Source organism: Ciconia boyciana, chromosome 4 (assembly GCF_034638445.1).
Source record: "Ciconia boyciana chromosome 4, ASM3463844v1, whole genome shotgun sequence".
NCBI lineage: Eukaryota > Metazoa > Chordata > Aves > Ciconiiformes > Ciconiidae > Ciconia > Ciconia boyciana.
Genome location: NC_132937.1, coordinates 48,495,289 through 48,513,452, shown reverse-complemented (window position 1 = coordinate 48,513,452; position 18,164 = coordinate 48,495,289). Strand labels below are relative to the sequence as shown.

The following is an 18,164-nucleotide window of genomic DNA, read 5'->3' as shown; positions in this document are numbered from 1 at the left end:
ACCACCAAAAAGAAAAAAAGGAGTATGCAGCATCCCAACATAGCAGGTACAACTACTGAGCAACAGTATTCTTCGGATCCACTAGCTAAGGGTCCTAGAGCATGTGTTGGGGTTGACTCTAAGGACGTAAAAATGTATCCCAACACCAAGTACCTCCTCATGTAACTTGTTCAAAAAGCGACACAGAATCCTTCAGAGGCAATACTCTGCAGCAGCAGCAGCTGGTAGGTGCTGTTGGCAAAGAATACATTACATTCTGATGCTATTTCAGATGCTTATTTCCTCCTCCAGTGCCTTTTTCCTTGTGATTAACAGCTATGCATGTTTTAAAAAAACAGATTGCTTACTGCTTTATCCTTCACCTGATGCATGATTCAAAATTCCACCTGATGGAGCAGAACTGCAGGAAGGGATGTACCCTGTGTAAACATTATTTAATTGCAGAGAACAGTAATCTATTAATAAATAAATGTTGGTCAACATCATGAGATGAAAGTCGGACATAGTTACTGTTTTGTATAGCAGCATAATTGTTTTCATTGCTCTACTTAGATGTTAACAAAGTAGAATTTTTTTCCAGCACCTTTGGGGATCATAATACAAGATATTGAGACTTCCCTAAGAAATTCTGAAAGTTCTCATCAATAGGAGTCAAGAACCTTCAGAACTTCATGGAATCAAGTAACATATACCTTTTATTCTTGCTTCATTAAAATAAATGTATCAGATATTTAGAAGCACAACAGACGCAAAGGAAGAGGCATCTATTTGTCTTGAAAGCAATAGAAATCATGACCAAAGCAGAACATAAAACATATTATTTGCATATAATTACACTATCAGTTTTTAAATAATATTAAATTCAGACTCCGAAAGTATACTGACATTTAACTACCCTACGTAATGTAAAATTCAGCTGTAATTGAGATATTTTGCTTGAGTATAAGTATGAGCATAAGCATTCTTTAAGAAAGATTTGCTTACATATTTCTCCCCAAAATACTAAAAACTATTCAGTTTGTTATCAGTAGTAGTTATTTTTTTCAGTCATATTTGCATAAGCATTAGTTTTAGGATCAACAACAAACATAACTCTATCTTTACAAATACTGATACATTAGAAGAGCAAAACCATTGCTTGCATAAAAGACATACCACTTCATCTTCAAATCCTCCAGCTAATACAAGTGAATAAGCTCCATCATTACTGCGTCCATGGATTCCACCCACATGTGGTCTGTGAACACCTGCTTCGCTCACCTGGCAACAGAAAAAAGCCGGTTTCTAGCATTGTTTTCCAACAACCAGCCATCTACAATCACTGTTAATAATCAACTTTCACTGAAAATATTGTACAGGAGTGTCTGTGTAAATAGTTCATGTAAGACTGCCATTAAAGGTGAGAATTCCACTTGTTTTTAAGGAAGAAAAGCCAAAAGTAAGGACACCCAAACAATGGAGGGACAATGTAGGACAGTGGTGACACTGGAAGATGTAATGGTACACTTTCTTCTTTGGGAAAAATCTCCATGATTCTTTCCATAAGCAGTAATTAAGGCTGTACTCACTGCTATACTCCACCTGCACAGTGATTTAGAACAATCCAAAGCAGATGGAGATCTGCCAGTTTGGTAACATTTTACAATTCTTAACTAAGGAAGATCACAGTGACCCGTGTAAAGATCATTATGCCAGGTACTATTAAGGTAACACACTGTAAATATGACCAACTCAGAGGAATATTATCACACTGTCTAAGGAAATGGAAGAAGCCATTGCAACAACGTATGGATCATAAGCTAGTTCTCCAACCAGGATAACTCTCTGGTAATGAATGTGCAACTAAGCTGCAAGCAGACCAGCTGAGAGCTGCAGCTGTACCATAAACTGGAAAAATTATGAAACTCTGGTGGAACATCTCTCCCACGACAATTTATTTAATAATTGTTTCAAACTATCAAATTATATTTTTAAAAAAGCCCTTTATGAATAAAAAAGAGGCTGCATATTAAATTACATATTTTCTCAGTATGTGATGCCAAAAATACTATTGATAGAATGAAGGTTCCGAGCAGAAAACAAATTAGGATCCTTCTTCCTACCTTCATATCTTCATTCAGACCTTGACTTTGCCTGTTTTTCTCATTCTGCCTCTCCTGCTCCTGAACTCCTTTTACCAGCCTGCACTTTTAAGCAACTTCCATGAAAGTTTACATTCTTCTGCTATAGTCTTGTACTTTCATAATACAATACATCAGATCAAAGGTCCAGCTGGCAAAAAATGCTGTCTCTAACAACAGACAAGAGCTGTGCACAGTATGAAAACTATGCAAGGACACAATGATGCTTCCCTGCACAATTTCTCAGCATCCATCTGTCTGTGGCTCAGACTTCCTAAACTACTTAAAACTTTTGGATCCACAGTATCCAAGTCAGAAAAGAGTTCACAGTAGTACCACCTGTCATATGAGCTAATACTAATTTTGTTCATTTTGAAGTAGGCAGCTGACCTTTTTTTTTCTGATGACCCCTTTTTGCATTACGAAAGTATGTATATTGGTCCCTCATCACTTTTTTCATACTGTACATCATTCTGTAGCCAGCTACACTACACCACATTTTCAACGTTCTTCCAGAATGAAAAGTCTTTCCAGTTGAATGGAAACTATTCCATTCCTTTAATCATCCTCATTGTTGTTCACAATAATATATTTTATTTTCCTGATCCTTCCTTTCACAATAATTTAACACTTGATTTATTTTTTTGATCACTACTGAGTATTAAGATGACATATTTTCAAAATCAGCTATTAGAAGATCTCTTTCCTAAATAATAAGTAGCTGAAAGCCCATTACAAATTATATAGAGCTGTTCCCCACCCCACGTTTACTATCCACAACAACTTAGCACTCTCACCTAACTTTATCAGCTATCTGCCAATTTTTCCAGACCATTTATGAGTATGCTGAATAAAAAGGCCCCACTATTGCGCTCCTCTTTCCTGCTGTATCAAACATCCTTTCATTCATTCCTCCCTCCCTTCTTTCATTTCCAGGTTTTATCAATTAAATTTAGGTTTCTGGTAGGTGATTCACCCCAAAGATGAACTCTGGTAAGTAATTCATGCCAAAGATGCTCTTCAGATGCTCTCTCCAGAAGCAATATTTAGTCAATTTCCTTCTAGGGAAAAGAGAGTTTGTGTCATAAAAAACTATGCAAATCAGAAAAAGAAACTACAGTCTCTAAATTCTCATAGATTTGCTGAGACAAACTCATGTCTCATACAAAAGACTCGTCATATGAGAAACAAAAGCGTAATTTAACTTTGTATGTAGAAAACATTTCAATCTTTTAAAAAACCCAACAGGATGAAGTACTTCATTTGTATTGGAAATTAAATAATTATGTAGAAATGGTAATTGCCTTTTGATGTCTAGTCCACACAGATATATATAAAAATTAGCATTCTCTGCTTATTTTTCTGACAAAAGCAGTGCTCTAATTCTGTTCCTTTTTCCTACCAGCACTAGAAAGATCTGAAAACTATTAGCTTTTGTGTTATCAATGGAATTCCTAACAAAAAGGTGAACTAATAGTTTCAAATACTGTTGAAGCAGTGAAAATAAAACTTGATTTTGTGTTTGCCTAAGTGATTTTAGAAACTCCTCTTACTTATGAGACTTTAATCTGGAAGCCAACAAAAATATAACTATTTATTTGAATTCCTTTCACAAAAACGTTCTTCAAACACAGGAGAGGTCAACGAAATATCCCAAAGAATCAAAATCTAATTTTCCTTTTAAGCAAGTCATTTTCTATAAAATCACTGGTATGATGAGCAGCACAATTTTACATTACAAATTTAATTTGGTGCATCTAAGGCTTGTGTTGATGGTAGTGTTGACGATGGGCATCAAGGTGAGAAAGGATCAAAAGAACTAGTTTAGGTTTCAACTGCTTCACTGTGATTTCTACCAAGGAGAGAAACTGAAAACTGTTGCTAAGGGGAAAATGTCTGCTGCTAGCCATTACCAGCCTTAAAACATGCATGGCCTTCCAAATCCAGAATTCTTCACACAGTACTGGAAGACACCACCACCAGAGGAAAATTGCCTGCTAAGTGTTCTCTTCTACCAATTGAACAATAAAACATCAGTTCCCTTCTCATGAGAAAGCAGGTGATGAAAAGTTCAGAAAACAAATCAGAAGAGGCTTTTGATTCTTGGCTTGCCCCTCCTTAAGCAGTTTAAAAACACCTGTTTCTATTCTTCCCAATATGATGGAAAACATTCAATTACAATCCTTTACAGATGTGAGAGACAAAGAACTAACTGCTTTTAAAAATAAAGAACTATGTATTTCCCCAACTAAAAACAATAAGAAAACAAAGATAAAACAAAAATCAGTGCTATCAGATAAGGCTGGGGGAAAAGGAAGTAAGTTCGCAGCTTGCTGGACACTTCGAAACCACAAAAATCAGTACTGACACAAAATGAAGCTGTCCCATCCTCCCTGCTTTGTTTTCTCCTGCCCCTCTGAGTATTGGCACTGTGCTTATATAACCAAAACGTGAAATGGACTGGGAAAATTAACTGCCTTTTTACCCCAGATGGGATTATTTTTCTGCCAGTTTTTTTACCAATCAAGTTTACCATACAGCCTAAGAAATACCTGCAACAGAAAATGAGAGAGTGCAATAAAACAGCAAAGGCTGAATGGACAGCTAATTTCAGTAGCACTACAGGCTTACACTGGTTTAAGCTGTTCATCAGCCTAAAAGAAGATTTGGACATCTGTTACGTATGACCAAAAAAACCAATAGGGAGTCAGTGTACAGTGATATCATCTAACCTTTTCAAAATATATAGCCTACATCTCCTAAACAGCATAATCAGTTCATGTGAGGCACACTTCAGAGAATATTTGACTCTACTCACTAAGTATCCCACTTGGAATTTTAACATGTGAAATTTGTTTATCCTAATGACAACAGACTTCTTATTAAATGGTACTGTAAAATCAATATACTACAACCTTCACTACTATCAGCATTACTTCCAATATTAGAATCATAATGTATTTGCTTTGTTTACCCCTGGTGAAAATGGCAATTGTCAATCTAAGTTTATTTTAGTGCCCAACCCATTCATTATTACTCTTGCTTACTTCAACTACAGCTAATACTGAAACAACATACCTGAACTCTGAATTTCCAGGTTGTCCCAACAGGAACACCAGGTATAGGTCCATAATGATTTGAAGGAACAATAGTGCATTCCTTAGTGCGACCAACACAGGCCATGCCCTAAAAACACATCAGACAAAATGAATTAGTATTATAATATTGAAGACTATTTGCAAAGTCAATGCAGATATTATGAAATCTGATCATTATAACAAACACATACTTTAAAATATGTTAACAATTGTTAAATGGAATGTTAATTAAGTAATATGTGTTTATGGGTTTAGGGGAGGGATCAGGGGTTGGTTTTTTTGTTTTTACCTCTAGTCACCTTAATAATTCTTCCACTGTTTTAATTGCCAGTAGATAGTGGGCAGGATTAAACATCGTCTTATTGTCTGTGCAACCCAGTACTGAATTTTGTGTAGTGCATATATAAGTAGAATTATAGATGTAGCACATACATGAACAATCAGAGTAACAGCTATTTCTAAAATACACTCTACCTTGCCCCAGTCTCTCTGGCTTTCAGTACTGGCAGATGGCATCTTTGCTTTCTTTTTACTCTGTTTGAGCTTTTCTCCAGCCTTTACAACTTCATTAGAATCATTTTTGCAGGAAGGACAATACCTAAAAAAAGGTTTTAGTAAATTCTCAATTACTTCATAATAATGGCAATACATTTCTTGTAGCCAAAATAGTGTCAATTTGTTTATCTTGACTGAATATTTCAAGCTAGCAAACATATACCAGTCTTAAGAAGCTGAAGCCTATGGCTTAAAAAATGAACGCAACATGAACAAATATTGTCAACTTTTTAAAAAGGGCATTTTAATATCTTTGAAGATAGGGTGCTAGAGGCAAAACATTTAACTATTCTTCCTCACATGATATGTGAGATGTCCCCATGTCTCCTGTATTCTCTCTTCATTATGTCCTCTTTCATTTCGATCATGTAAAGGAGAAGATAGCTGAGACCAGAGTACGCTGCTAACCAGTACTCGTGGTTTGTTTCTACGTCCTGCCCACTCTACCCTTATCTTTTGCTTCTAGTGCAATAAGTTTCACTGCAGACAGCTGAATGTCAAACAGAGCCAAGGTATCATGTAATGTGTGTAGACACACACACACATGCATGCACACACACACTCACTCCACAACACTGAAGCCACTTGGAATATAGCACTGAGACTCATTCCAGCTAATACAAAGCCATCCTGGTAGGAAAGTAGGAGATACTAGTATGCAGTGACTACAGCACACTGGTCCTTTTGCTGCTTCTAATAATATTTTTATCCCACTCCAGGAATGCCAATGCAAAGGCAATTGTCCATGTTTCTGGCTCCCGTGGGCTGGGTTTGGCCCATATGCCATTAGTGGAGGAAGCCTGATCCACACTAACATTGATAACCTGGTTTAGATAACTACCACTAGTACTACTACTACTGCTGTTTTGGATTTATTAATTAACTTTTGTATGTGGGTATGAATAGAACAATTAATGATTAATGTCCACAGGAACAGATTTCACTATGTCAATAAAAGTGTTGAACCATTAAGACAATGAAGCTATGTACATACAAAGAAATTGAAAATAATACAAGATGCTGAAATTGTCTAACACTAAGACTTTGAATGATACTACAGTTGTTTAAAAAGATGTATGCAATGACCAATTAAAAGGAGAAACATGACATAATGCAAATTCACAAGGTGAATTAACTATGGCATTCCCTGCTTCTTGAAACAGTAACTGTATTACCTTAATATGTTTTAAACTGAGTTTAGCATGGAATATTAAATACTGTTTCGCATAGGGAATGCCTTAACCACCAGAAGAGAAACTTATCATCCTTTCCCAGACTGCAGGCTTAGCCCCTGCAGAGAGTTTGCCAAATTTTACACTATAAAAATACTAAATGGAAATTTTTCCACTTCTAAAAAAAACAAAACTTGTCAAGAAATTAAGGAAAATAAGGATCAGACAGCCATGACTCTTCACTAGTATGCAAGAAGAAGGGAGAACACAGACCTGCTCTTTGGTAGGAGACACTGCTTTGCCCAGTGCAAGTGCAGTTCTTCTACATACGACCAAGCATTAAGACTGCACAGGGCTGGCATCACTAAGTGTCCCAAAATTAACTGTCACAAGCCAGCTCCTTAATAGTAACTCTCCCACCCAGTGACTTCATCCACAGATGCAGCTATCTACTCACATGAATAAATCTTAAGATGCATATACTTACACAGCAAACAAAAAAGAGTTAAAAAGCTTGACAGCCATTTTTCAAGACATTTTAATTATATGAATTAAACTTCTACTACTTGTGGAAATTCATAATTTTTTAGCCTGAAATGCAAGTGGAAGGGTCTAAAAGTGCACTTAACATATGACCTGAGGGACTCTAAAAACCATGTTGTCAGTCAATTTAATTCTTGTGTTGTTCTCTACAAAGCACCGAATCTTCTGTATAGAAGAAAGCAGTCGTGGGGACCTATGCAGTGCAGTTATAGTGTTATTAATGGAAGAGAATAGGGAGATCTAAGTAGTAAAGGCTACACTTCGAAAAAAATTTCTGTTCTTCAAACTTTCTCTGTAGCCCTCTGAAACAGAAGTAGGATAACTCCTAAGAATGTTTCATAAGAAGCTTTGGAAAAAGAATGGGTGCCAGTGAAGACTAGAACACTAATACCTAATTTGAAAAACCATTTGAAGCACCCAGCAGGCCAAGATAATCTTAGCATACTACCTAAACCAAAGCAACACTGCTGGCTGGTGAGATTTCAGTATCAGTATCCTGACGTGCCTATCGAACCTTCTGTGTATTTGAGGGTGTAGAAGAAACTAGAGAGAATGAATTGTTTTCAGGATAGAACAAAGGATTTGGGGGTTTTGTGGGAGGGGGTCACTGACTTGAAGCATATATATTTTCTTTATCAGAAACTTTTCTGTGACTAGTACTGGAAAATAGATGGACTTTACTGTTGCTGAAGTACTGGATTAGAGCTGGTTCTGAGACTAACGGACAACTGAAGAATGGATGGACCAAACAGATGTGTACTTCCAGACAGATGGTCTCATTGGATATTCTGGATGAAGGAAGTCAAAAAAGAACTTCTCAGCTGCTATATCCAAAGGTCAGGTGCAATCAGGTAAGAATACTGCTTATGGATTGCAGTCAGTAATAAACCACTGAGAATGGTGGTTTGGGAGAGAGAATGGTTTGTGTTAAGAATGGTTTCCAACATGTGACATCAACTTACATTGACAAGTAGTAGGAAGCAAGATGTCATGCACAGAAGACCAGTCTCCCTTGACAGCAGAAAACTCGGGGATATTTCAGACTAACACACTGTGTAATAAACACTGCTGAATAAACACTGCAATCATTTTGCATATGCAAGAAGTGGAAGGCACATAGACAATATTCAAATCAATGCTATTTTTAGTTCCAATGACCCATACATATTTCTAGTAGGTACTGAAAATATTTTTTAGATAGTATTTCAAGCCAGCAGTTCCTCCAAAAACAGTGAATACAACTCTTCCCAGTGCAGAAATTTTATGGGAAAAAGATCAAGTTCCAACAACAGTACCCCTGCGGCCAAATGCTCACACTGAGAAACACCTATCAATGTTAATGGTCTCAATCACTAATTCACACATTGGCATAAACAAAGAAGGAGTTCAGAAAAAACGCAATACCCCAGAAAACATGCAGACCATTAGGCACTGACCAATAAACAAACCTACTATGGCATCCACTAGAGTATAGGAGATTGAGTTATTTATTTCCAGAGAATGTTAAAACTTCCAAAGCACTTACACAGAATTTTACACAAAATTTAATCACAAGGTCCAAAGAGATTCCATAAAATGTATCCATAGCCATCTTAGAAATTTATGGATGTCTACATAATGGAAAACTTTATTAGAATAAAGTTCTATTTATTACTCATTTATAAAGTATAAGCATCTCATGTAAGTCACAGGCAGGTGATAAATACTAACAGTATAAATTGTAGATAGCTACTAAAGACAAAAATGGTACAGAGCCCAAGATAACTTAATGGCCTGCTAATGGGTCCATGCAGATTCCCTTCAAAATACAATCATCTTGGATTTAACAATGCCAGTTAGCTTGGTTTTCATGCTGGCAGAACCAGGGACAGTAGAAATGAAGAGCAGCAAGGTGGTGTCCTCCCACAGCAGGAGAAATGAATGGAGTAAAGGCAACGAGAAGATACAGGAAGGGCACAGGGGCAGCAACAGTGACAGAGAATGAAGAGAAAGAGAAGGGTGAGCGCAAGAGAATTGTTCGAGCAGTGAAGCTTGAACAAAACTAAAAAGCTGGGGAACAACCACTGTTGATAAACACAATCAGATCAGATAATGTCACAGAAGATCATAATGATCATAATGAATAAAATGAACATACCAGTTTTGAAACTCCATAATGGTCATTAAAGCTAACTACTAATCCTTTGTGAATGATTTAAAAAAATTACCTTGACAGAAAATATAAGGTTTATATTAAGTAGATGGATGAAAAACAGCAGAATTTAAAAAATTCTTCAGTATTGTCTCTCACGAGGTACAAATAACTAGAATGGCAATATAGGTAAGTAAATCATCCTTGTATATTTACCAGTCCTCATCTTCTGGTATCTTGCTTAAAGGAGGGTTCAGGCAGTATATATGATAAGCCATATTACATTCATCACACAGGAGTTGCATGTGAGCATCCTGTTTTCCACCACACAAATAACACGAACAAAAACGGCACTCCTTATCTGGATCAGCCCTACAGTGCTTGCATTCAGGGCCACTTTTTCCTGTCAAAAACAAAGAAAAAGTCAAATGCCATGTATCTTAGAAAAGTGCATTACTGTATCTACAGGAAAAAATCATTTCTGCACATGAACACTGCCCTTTTGAAAATGCTTTTTTCTTACAATGAGGTATTTGACTGTCTAGGCTAATGGGATTTCTTCTGCTGTACAAACAAGCAGTACAGAAAGTGACTAATCAGCAGCTTCTCTGATTTTCTCCCCTCCTGTTCCCAACATGCCACCTGCACACTCTCCCTACAGATGGAGCCTTGCACAATCTGTAGTTCGAGTTGTCTTAAATACAGCCATGAAGAAATTCCAACTAGGTAACTGGTAACAGTCAAATGAAGATGAAACTACAATTTGGAACTCTCTTCCCCTTAAATTAAATTTACAGTTGGACAGAAGAATCAGTAGTTGAGACCACAGACAATCTCAAATCACCAGTTGTTTCACAGCAGCAGTTTAGGTCACACACAAAGAAACACTAACTTTCTGTTTCAGCTCACTTGGTAATTTGCACCCATGAACCCCACTATGAAACAAAACCATTGGCACTGGTTCCTCAATCAGGGAAAAAATGTTTTTACACAAGAGAAAAAACACTTAGTAGCCTAAACTAGAAATGAAAGAGGAGAGGGAAGAAACACTGAATACTTGTAGCAGAATTAACACTTACATGGGAATTGTTTGAAACAACTAGAAGGTCCAGAGAAATGAGAGAAGACTTCAGAAGAGAACTTGATCACAGCCCAAAGAATTCCAATATTAAAAGAAAAAAAAAATTCATCTATATGTTCTGTGCAAAAGTCATCTAGAAATGCCGTGGAAGTGAATTTGAGCTTAAAGTAGTCTAACACAATAATTAATAGAGTACTTCCAAACTTCTCTGGAAATAGTACTTTATCTGAAAGAAGTAACTGGCTTTGAATCAGAAGACAAGGAAGACTAGAAAGAATATTTGAGAGTTCAGAGTTGGAAGTAGGAAGATGGAGAATCTAGACACCTGAGATAACAGAAAGAACATTTTCTTAAAGTTTAGAATGGGACACAAAATGTTCTTTTGAGTACCATTCTGGAAGAAAAAAATAACCACAGGTTATAGAAGTTCAGAAACTGAAAGAGCTGGAATACCAATACCTGGCATAAATTTTCTTGTAAGTCCATAGGCAAGCTATCTGAGGAACTTCTGAACTGTTTGACAATGCCTACTCAAAAGGGCAATTGGCCTAGAAGGACAGTGTGATAACAACAGACAAACTTATCCCTGTCATAAACTTTGCCAAAAATACCCAAAAGTCATTAGTCATACAAAAAATAATACTTTCATTCCCTGGGACAAAACCTTACTGAATATGTCCATGATGTCACAAGCAAGTGCATCAATGAGGAATTTGAAGAGCAGGCCCAGAAATGAAAACAATCTCCCCAAACCCAAAAGCCCCTACAGCCCTTTGGAGGCAGCATGAACATCAAATTCTTCCACAGGTGCTAAGCAGACAGAGTATTAGACAAAAAGAGAAGGGCACAAGCAACAAATCACAATATTTAAGAAAACACTGCCTGTTCCCATGAAAGATTTAACCCTTAGAAAAACACATAATTTTTTTTGTACTAAAGGACTGCTGCCTTTCTGATACATTTTTAGGGGGGACTAGAATTTGTCAAACCCCAAACATGGAGAACTACCCCAGGCTTCTCTGACTACCATGAGAGAACAATATTCAAGGACAAGTTTCCATCTTCTCTCAGCTTTATTTTTTATTTTTCTTCACCACGAGTCATTGTCTAAGTTGCTGCCTTCAGAAGCTGTATAGCCTATTAGTTCCTTGTAAGTTAGTTTGTTTGGATAACATAAGCAATAAAAGTAAATATTTCTTTTAGGAGTTGATTCTTTAATAGAAAGATGAGGTGTATCCCTGATGTATCCAGAGGAGTTCTGGATACTTTTATGTTTTTCCTAAGCATACTGAGAAGGAAAGGTATGACTAAGGGTTTGCAGAAATCCCAGCCCCTTCCTGCTGAGGAAAAATTTGCCCTCCCAACTGAACAGACTTTACAGAAAATTTGATCCATATGGATACCAGTGTAAAATCTCTGTGGAGAGAAACTCCAGACTGAAAGTCTTAGAAGAAAGGGGGACTGGAATGCCAAATGTTGTGCTATATCTGCAGTCTTTCTGAAGGACCTTGAAGAAAACTTTTATCTTCAAAGGTGGAAGCAACTAGACTTAGAGAGGGAAGAGGATGGAGTTTTGAGTAACAAAGAAGAGTCAGGGGCTGCTGATTTATTAGGAACCAACCTAGGAAACAGCTGTGAAATGCCTCAAAGGAATTAGGGCTCTTTCCTCTAAAAAGGTGACACAGTCAATAGCCCAGCTGAAATGTCTCTACACCAATGCATGTAGCATGGGTACCAACCAGGAGGAATTGGAAGCAACTGCGCAGCTGGAAAGCTATGATCCAATAGCTGTCACTGAAACTTAGTGGGACAAATCACGTAACTGGAGCGCTGCAATTGAAGGCTATAAACTGTTCAGAAAGGCCAGTCAAGGAAGGAGGGGCGGGCGATTTGCGCTCTGGGGACCGATTGCACAGAGCTCTCTTTGAACAGCTTGAGAGCTTACGGGTGAAAATTAGAGGCCAAGCCAACAAAGGAAACCTCACAGTTGGTGTTTATTATCAGCCACCCTATTGAGGGCAGCCTGTTCTTACTTCAACTATGGGAAGCATCACACTCACAGGCTCTGATCTGGCTAGGGGACTTCAGTCACCCTGACATCTACTGGAAAAACAGCACAGCAAGATGTAAGCAGTCCAGAAGACTCCTAGAGAGCATCAAGGATAATTTCTTAATCCAGGTGATAGCCCAACTGGAGCAGAAGAGTTACTGGACCTGTTGCTTACCAACACAGATTAACTAACTGGAGACGTCAAGATTGGTGGCAGCCTGGGCTGCAGTGATCATGCCCTGGTAGAATTCGCAATCTCAAGGGATATGGGCCAGGTGAAGAGTAAAGTCAGGACCCTGAATTTTAGGAGACTGAACTTTTAGTTGTTCAAGGAATTAGTGGATGGCACTCCCTGGGAAACTGCCCTCAGGGATAAAGGAGCAGAACAGAGCTGGCAGCTCTTTAAGGACATTTTTCTTAGGGCACAAGAGCTTTTGAATACCATGTGTGAGCAATCAGGCAAGGAGTGCAGGAGACCAGCGTGACTGAGTAAGGACCTCCTGGTCACACTGAAGCATAAGAAGGAACTGCACAGGCAGTGGAACCAGGGACAGGTATCCTGGGAAGAATATAGGGATGCTTCCCATCTGTGTAGGGATAGGATCAGGAAAGCTAAGGCACAGCTGGAGCTCAATTTGGCAAGGGATGCAAAGAATAATAAGAATGGCTTCTACAGGTATGTTGGTCAGAAAAGGAAGATTAAAGAAAATGTACCCGCCCCACAATCCCTCTCTCTGCCCCCATAAATGAGACAGAAGAGCTAGTGACAACCGACATGGAGAAGGTTGAGGTACACAGCAATTTTTCTGCCTCAGTTTTCACTGGTAATCACTCTTCCCAAATCTGTCAAGACGCTGAACTTCAAGGCAGGGACTGGTGGAATGAAGTCCTTCCCACTGTAAGAGAAGATCAGGTTTGAGATGATCTGAGGAACCTGAACATACACAAATACATGGGACCCAATGAGATGCATCCCAGAGTCCTGAGGGAATTGGCTGATGTAGTTGCTTAAGCCACTCTCCATCATACCTGAAAAGTCATGGCAGTCAGGGAAAGTCCCCAATGACTGGAGGAAAAGGAACATTGCACCCTTTTTTAAAAATGGTAAAAAGGAGGACCCTGGGAATTATTGACCAGTCAGCATCACCTCAGTGCCCAGTAAGATCATAGAACAGAGTGTCCTGGAAGTTATGTTGAAACATATGGAAGACAGGGAGGTGACTGGAGATAGACAGCGTGGCTTTGCCAAGGGCAAATCATGCCTGACTGATCTAGTGGCCCTCTACAACGGACTGAATGCATCAGTGGACAAGGGAAGAACTACGTATGTCATTTACCTGGACTTCTGTAAGGCCTTTAATTTGGTCCCTCACAACATTCTTGCTGCTAAATTGGAGAGATACAGGTTTGATGGATGGACTGTTGGATGGATAAGGACTTGGTCGGATGGCTGCATCGAAAGAGTGGATGGTCTGCATCCAATGGCTCAATTTCCAAGTGGAAACCACTAACAAGTGGCGTCCCACAAGGGTCCATACTAGGACCAATACTATTTAATACCTTCATCAATGATACAGATAGTGGGATTGAGTGCATTCTCAACAAGTTTGCGGATGACAAAGCTGAGTGGTGCAGCTGATACACCAGTGGGAAGGGATGTCATCCAGAGAGACCTTGACAGGCTTGAGAAGTGGGCCCTTGTGAACCCCATGAAGTTCAACAAGGCCAAGTGCAAGGCCCTGCACCAGACAACCCCCAATATCAGTACAGGCTGGGGGATGAAGAGACTGAGAACAGCCCTGTGGAGAAAGACCTGGGGATACTGGTGGACGAAAAATTGGATATGAGCTGGCAATGTGCACTTGCAGCTCAGAAAGCAAATCATACCCTGGGCTGCATAAAAAGAAGCATGGCCAGCAGGTCGAGGGAGGTGATTCTCCCTCTCTACTCTACTCTGGTGAGACCCCACCTGGAGGACTTCGTCCAGCTCTGGGGTCCCTGTTAGAGCAGGTCCAGAGGGGAGCCATGAAAATGACCAGTGGGCTGGAACACCTCTCCTGTGAATAAAGGCTGAGAGGTCTGGGTTTGTTCAGCCTGGAGAAGAGAAAGCTGGAGGGAGACCTTATCACGGCCTTTCAATACTTCAAGGGGGCTTATAAGAAAGACAGGGAAAGACTTTTCACCAGGGTTTGTAGTGACAGGACAAGGAGCAACAATTTTAAATGGAAAGAGGGTAGATTTAGATTGGATACAAGGAAGAAATTTTTTATAATGAGGATGGTGAGACACTGTAACAGGTTGCCCAAAGAAGTTGTAGATGCTCCGTCCCTGGAAGAGTTCAAAGTCAGTTGGATGGGGCTTTGAGCAACCTGATTTAGTGAAAGATACCCCTGCCCATGGCAGGGGGATTGGACTACATGACCTTTAAAGGTCTCTTCCGACCATTCTGTGGTAAGAAGTGCTAGAACACTGCAGTTTGAATTTTTTTTTTTAAGAGAAAAAACACAGAAGCTGAAGAACATAAAAGAACCACCACTGAAGAGAGAAAATTACCAGCTACAGATAGAAGGTCTAGTGAGATGTACTGACTGGAAAACACGAGGAGCAAATGTGTAAGGCTACCAGCAGTCGTTATTTTACAAAGCCTCAAAGACAAAGGTCAGACACACTTAAAAAGAAAGCCAAAATCTCTCAGGGTACTGCTTCTACCAAAGTCTAACCTAAAAGACTTATCCGCATACTATCGAAATGGAAGTGACCTTCTAGTTTAAGACTTCTCTCCCAGGGTTCATTTGAAGAGAAAGGAAACATTGTAAGAGTGCTGATGAACAAATTTGTGGATTTTCCAGCACAGCTAGGCAAAACTCACGGTCTGTTCAAGGTGTCAACTCCAATTCAAGTCAAGTCAGACTGAAGAAATCCCAACTAACTGGTATCCTCTTTGAAAAATTTTAACAGTGATAACTGAGCACTCCCTAAAGAAACTCACTAGTCTACCTCATCCGATAAATAACAGGCAAAAAGAAACTGCATATTTTTGTGTATCTCTTACCACCACAAGTTGTTTAGGCCTACGTAATTTACTGTTTTCAGTTACAAAACCAGTTTCTTAGGTCAAATGTTAGTAATAGTATTTTTTTTTTAAAAGAGGGAAAAAGCAAAAAGGTCTACATATTTTAGTTCAGTTAAACAATACCTGGAGTTTTTAACTTTCTTCAATATACAAACAAACTACAAACTGTCATTTTCATGACATGACTTTAATTTTTCACGTTTCTGCTTTAACCACGTCATAAGTCAAATGCACTGATTATATCTGCGCTATTGGTCACATGAGGACAGGTCTGTTCACCCCTACCAACACTGTAGGGTTTAGTTGCATATATCTTTTCATATTCTGTTCTTTTGCAGGAAGAGTTATCTCATGTTCATAGCACAAATTTGGATTCTGACAGAATATATGTTGATATCTAGGTCTTATTTCCGTTTTGCGTATAAATATTTGAAATGTATTTACAAGTATGTTGCTTCTTAGTTTTATAATATTCTAATAGGTTTAGCCCTACTCTTTTCCTGGGCTGCAGAATTTAGATTTCCATTAAATAATGTGAAAATAACCTTATTTTTAACTGTAACTGCTAAAGATATGACGTCGTACACATTTTTATCTAATTTACACATACAAAACCTAACTAATGTATGGCCATGCTCAAGGAATAACTGTTTTTCTGCAGAGGTACCCTACATTGTTTATCTGATGAAGATTATTTCTAAAGTAGGCATTCTGTCTTTTGGAAAGGACATGGACAGTAGCTTAGTATAGACAAAAATACAGCCAGTGCATTTGCTGATTGTGCTTACAATAATCTCATAGAGTATTTAAGGCCAATTAATTCTTTGAATTTCTTCTGCCATTATTGTAACAAAAACCTGAAGCTTTTCATACCATATAAGCTAAGGTAGCTGTGCATTTGTTTATAGATATATGTGTACATATTTTAAAATCTTAAATACAAAGTATGAATAGGGATGTAAGTACACTCCAGAGATAAAGGGTATAATGCTTACGGCATACAGCTCAACTGATGTGCACTGTGCATAAGTGAACAAAGGCAAGACAGCTCACCAAAAAATCAGAATCACATGAACAGAAATAAAAAGGGCAGTCTGGTGAGAAAGTTGGCCTCAGGAAAAAGAGCAGTTCACAACAAGAAATAAGGCTAAATTGCCAGATCAATTAAGTTTTCAGGGTTACATTTTTAAGGATTATATTTTTGTGTTATGTTTATTTATGAAGGTTTGTAAACAATATCCTGAAAGGAATAAAAATGGTACCAGGAACACAATGAAACAAAACATACACAGAGGTGCAAATCTCTACACAGATGGCAATATGTGAGTAGTTTAAGCAAAGAGGTTACAAATAAGGAAATAACTGTCAAAATAGGAGGGAAAGAGCTGTAAGCAAAATAAAGAGCTTGACTTTGAAACAATAAAGGTAGCAACCAGTGTAGGAAGTATAGAATGGTGAGGCTGCACCTCGAATACTGTGTTCAGTTTTGGGCCCCCCACTACAAGAGAGACATTGAGGTGCTGGAGCGTGTCCAGAGAAGGGCAACGAAGCTGGTGAAGGGTCTAGAGCAGAAGTCTTATGAGGAGCGGCTGAGGGAACTGGGGTTGTTTAGCCTGGAGAAAAGGACGCTGAGGGGAGACCTTATTGCTCTCTACAACTACCTGAAAGGAGGTTGTAGAGAGGTGGGGGTCGGTCTCTTCTCTCAGGTAACAAGTGATAGGACGACAGGAAATGGCCTCAAGTTGCTCCAGCAGGGAGCAAGGAGGTTTACATTGGCTATTAGAAAAAATTTCTTCACTGAAAGGTTTACCAAGCACTGGAAGAGGCTGCCCAGGGAAGTGGTTGAGCCACCATCCCTGGAGGTGTTTAAAAGACGTGTAGACGTGGCTAAACCACATGGTTTAGTGGTGGACCTGGCAGTGTTAGGTTAATGGTTGGACTCAATGATCTTAAAGGTCTTTTCCAACCTAAATGATTCTGTGATTCTGTGCAAATAAATACCCATGTCAGATCAAATGTTGCCACTGTAGACAATTTTGTATAGTCAGCAATATAGTAATAATTAATTTCCTTAACACACACATAATTTTAAAAATTCATTTAGTACACAGTAGCTTCAGGGAAGAACTAAATTAACTGTAATAATTTTATACGCCCTTTAAAAATTTCATTAAAAATTAGACTTGCAAAATCAGTAGGTATGTAAGTGCAAAGCAGTAAATGTAGATTTTTAAATTTCTCATACTACAATTTTTTAAAATAAAAACATGTTTTAAGATATTGCAAAAACCCTTTCATGTGACCAAGAAAAAATAAACAGAACGGATGGTTAATTTTTTCT

At 38.4% G+C, this 18,164-nt stretch overlaps 1 protein-coding gene across 4 annotated transcripts in view; it reads right to left on the bottom strand.

Annotated features, from left to right (window-relative positions):
* Positions 1–18,164, bottom strand: part of UHRF2 (ubiquitin like with PHD and ring finger domains 2) — a 94,999-nt gene that overhangs the window by 17,511 nt on the left and 59,324 nt on the right. For all 4 annotated transcript variants that reach the window (XM_072858760.1, XM_072858761.1, XM_072858762.1 and 1 more), the window contains 4 exons: positions 9,836–10,022; positions 5,693–5,816; positions 5,199–5,306; positions 1,156–1,260 (listed from right to left, as the gene is read on the bottom strand). In XM_072858760.1, the coding sequence (XP_072714861.1) occupies positions 1,156–1,260; positions 5,199–5,306; positions 5,693–5,816; positions 9,836–10,022 (524 nt within the window). The remainder of the gene's footprint in view (positions 1–1,155; positions 1,261–5,198; positions 5,307–5,692; positions 5,817–9,835; positions 10,023–18,164) is intronic.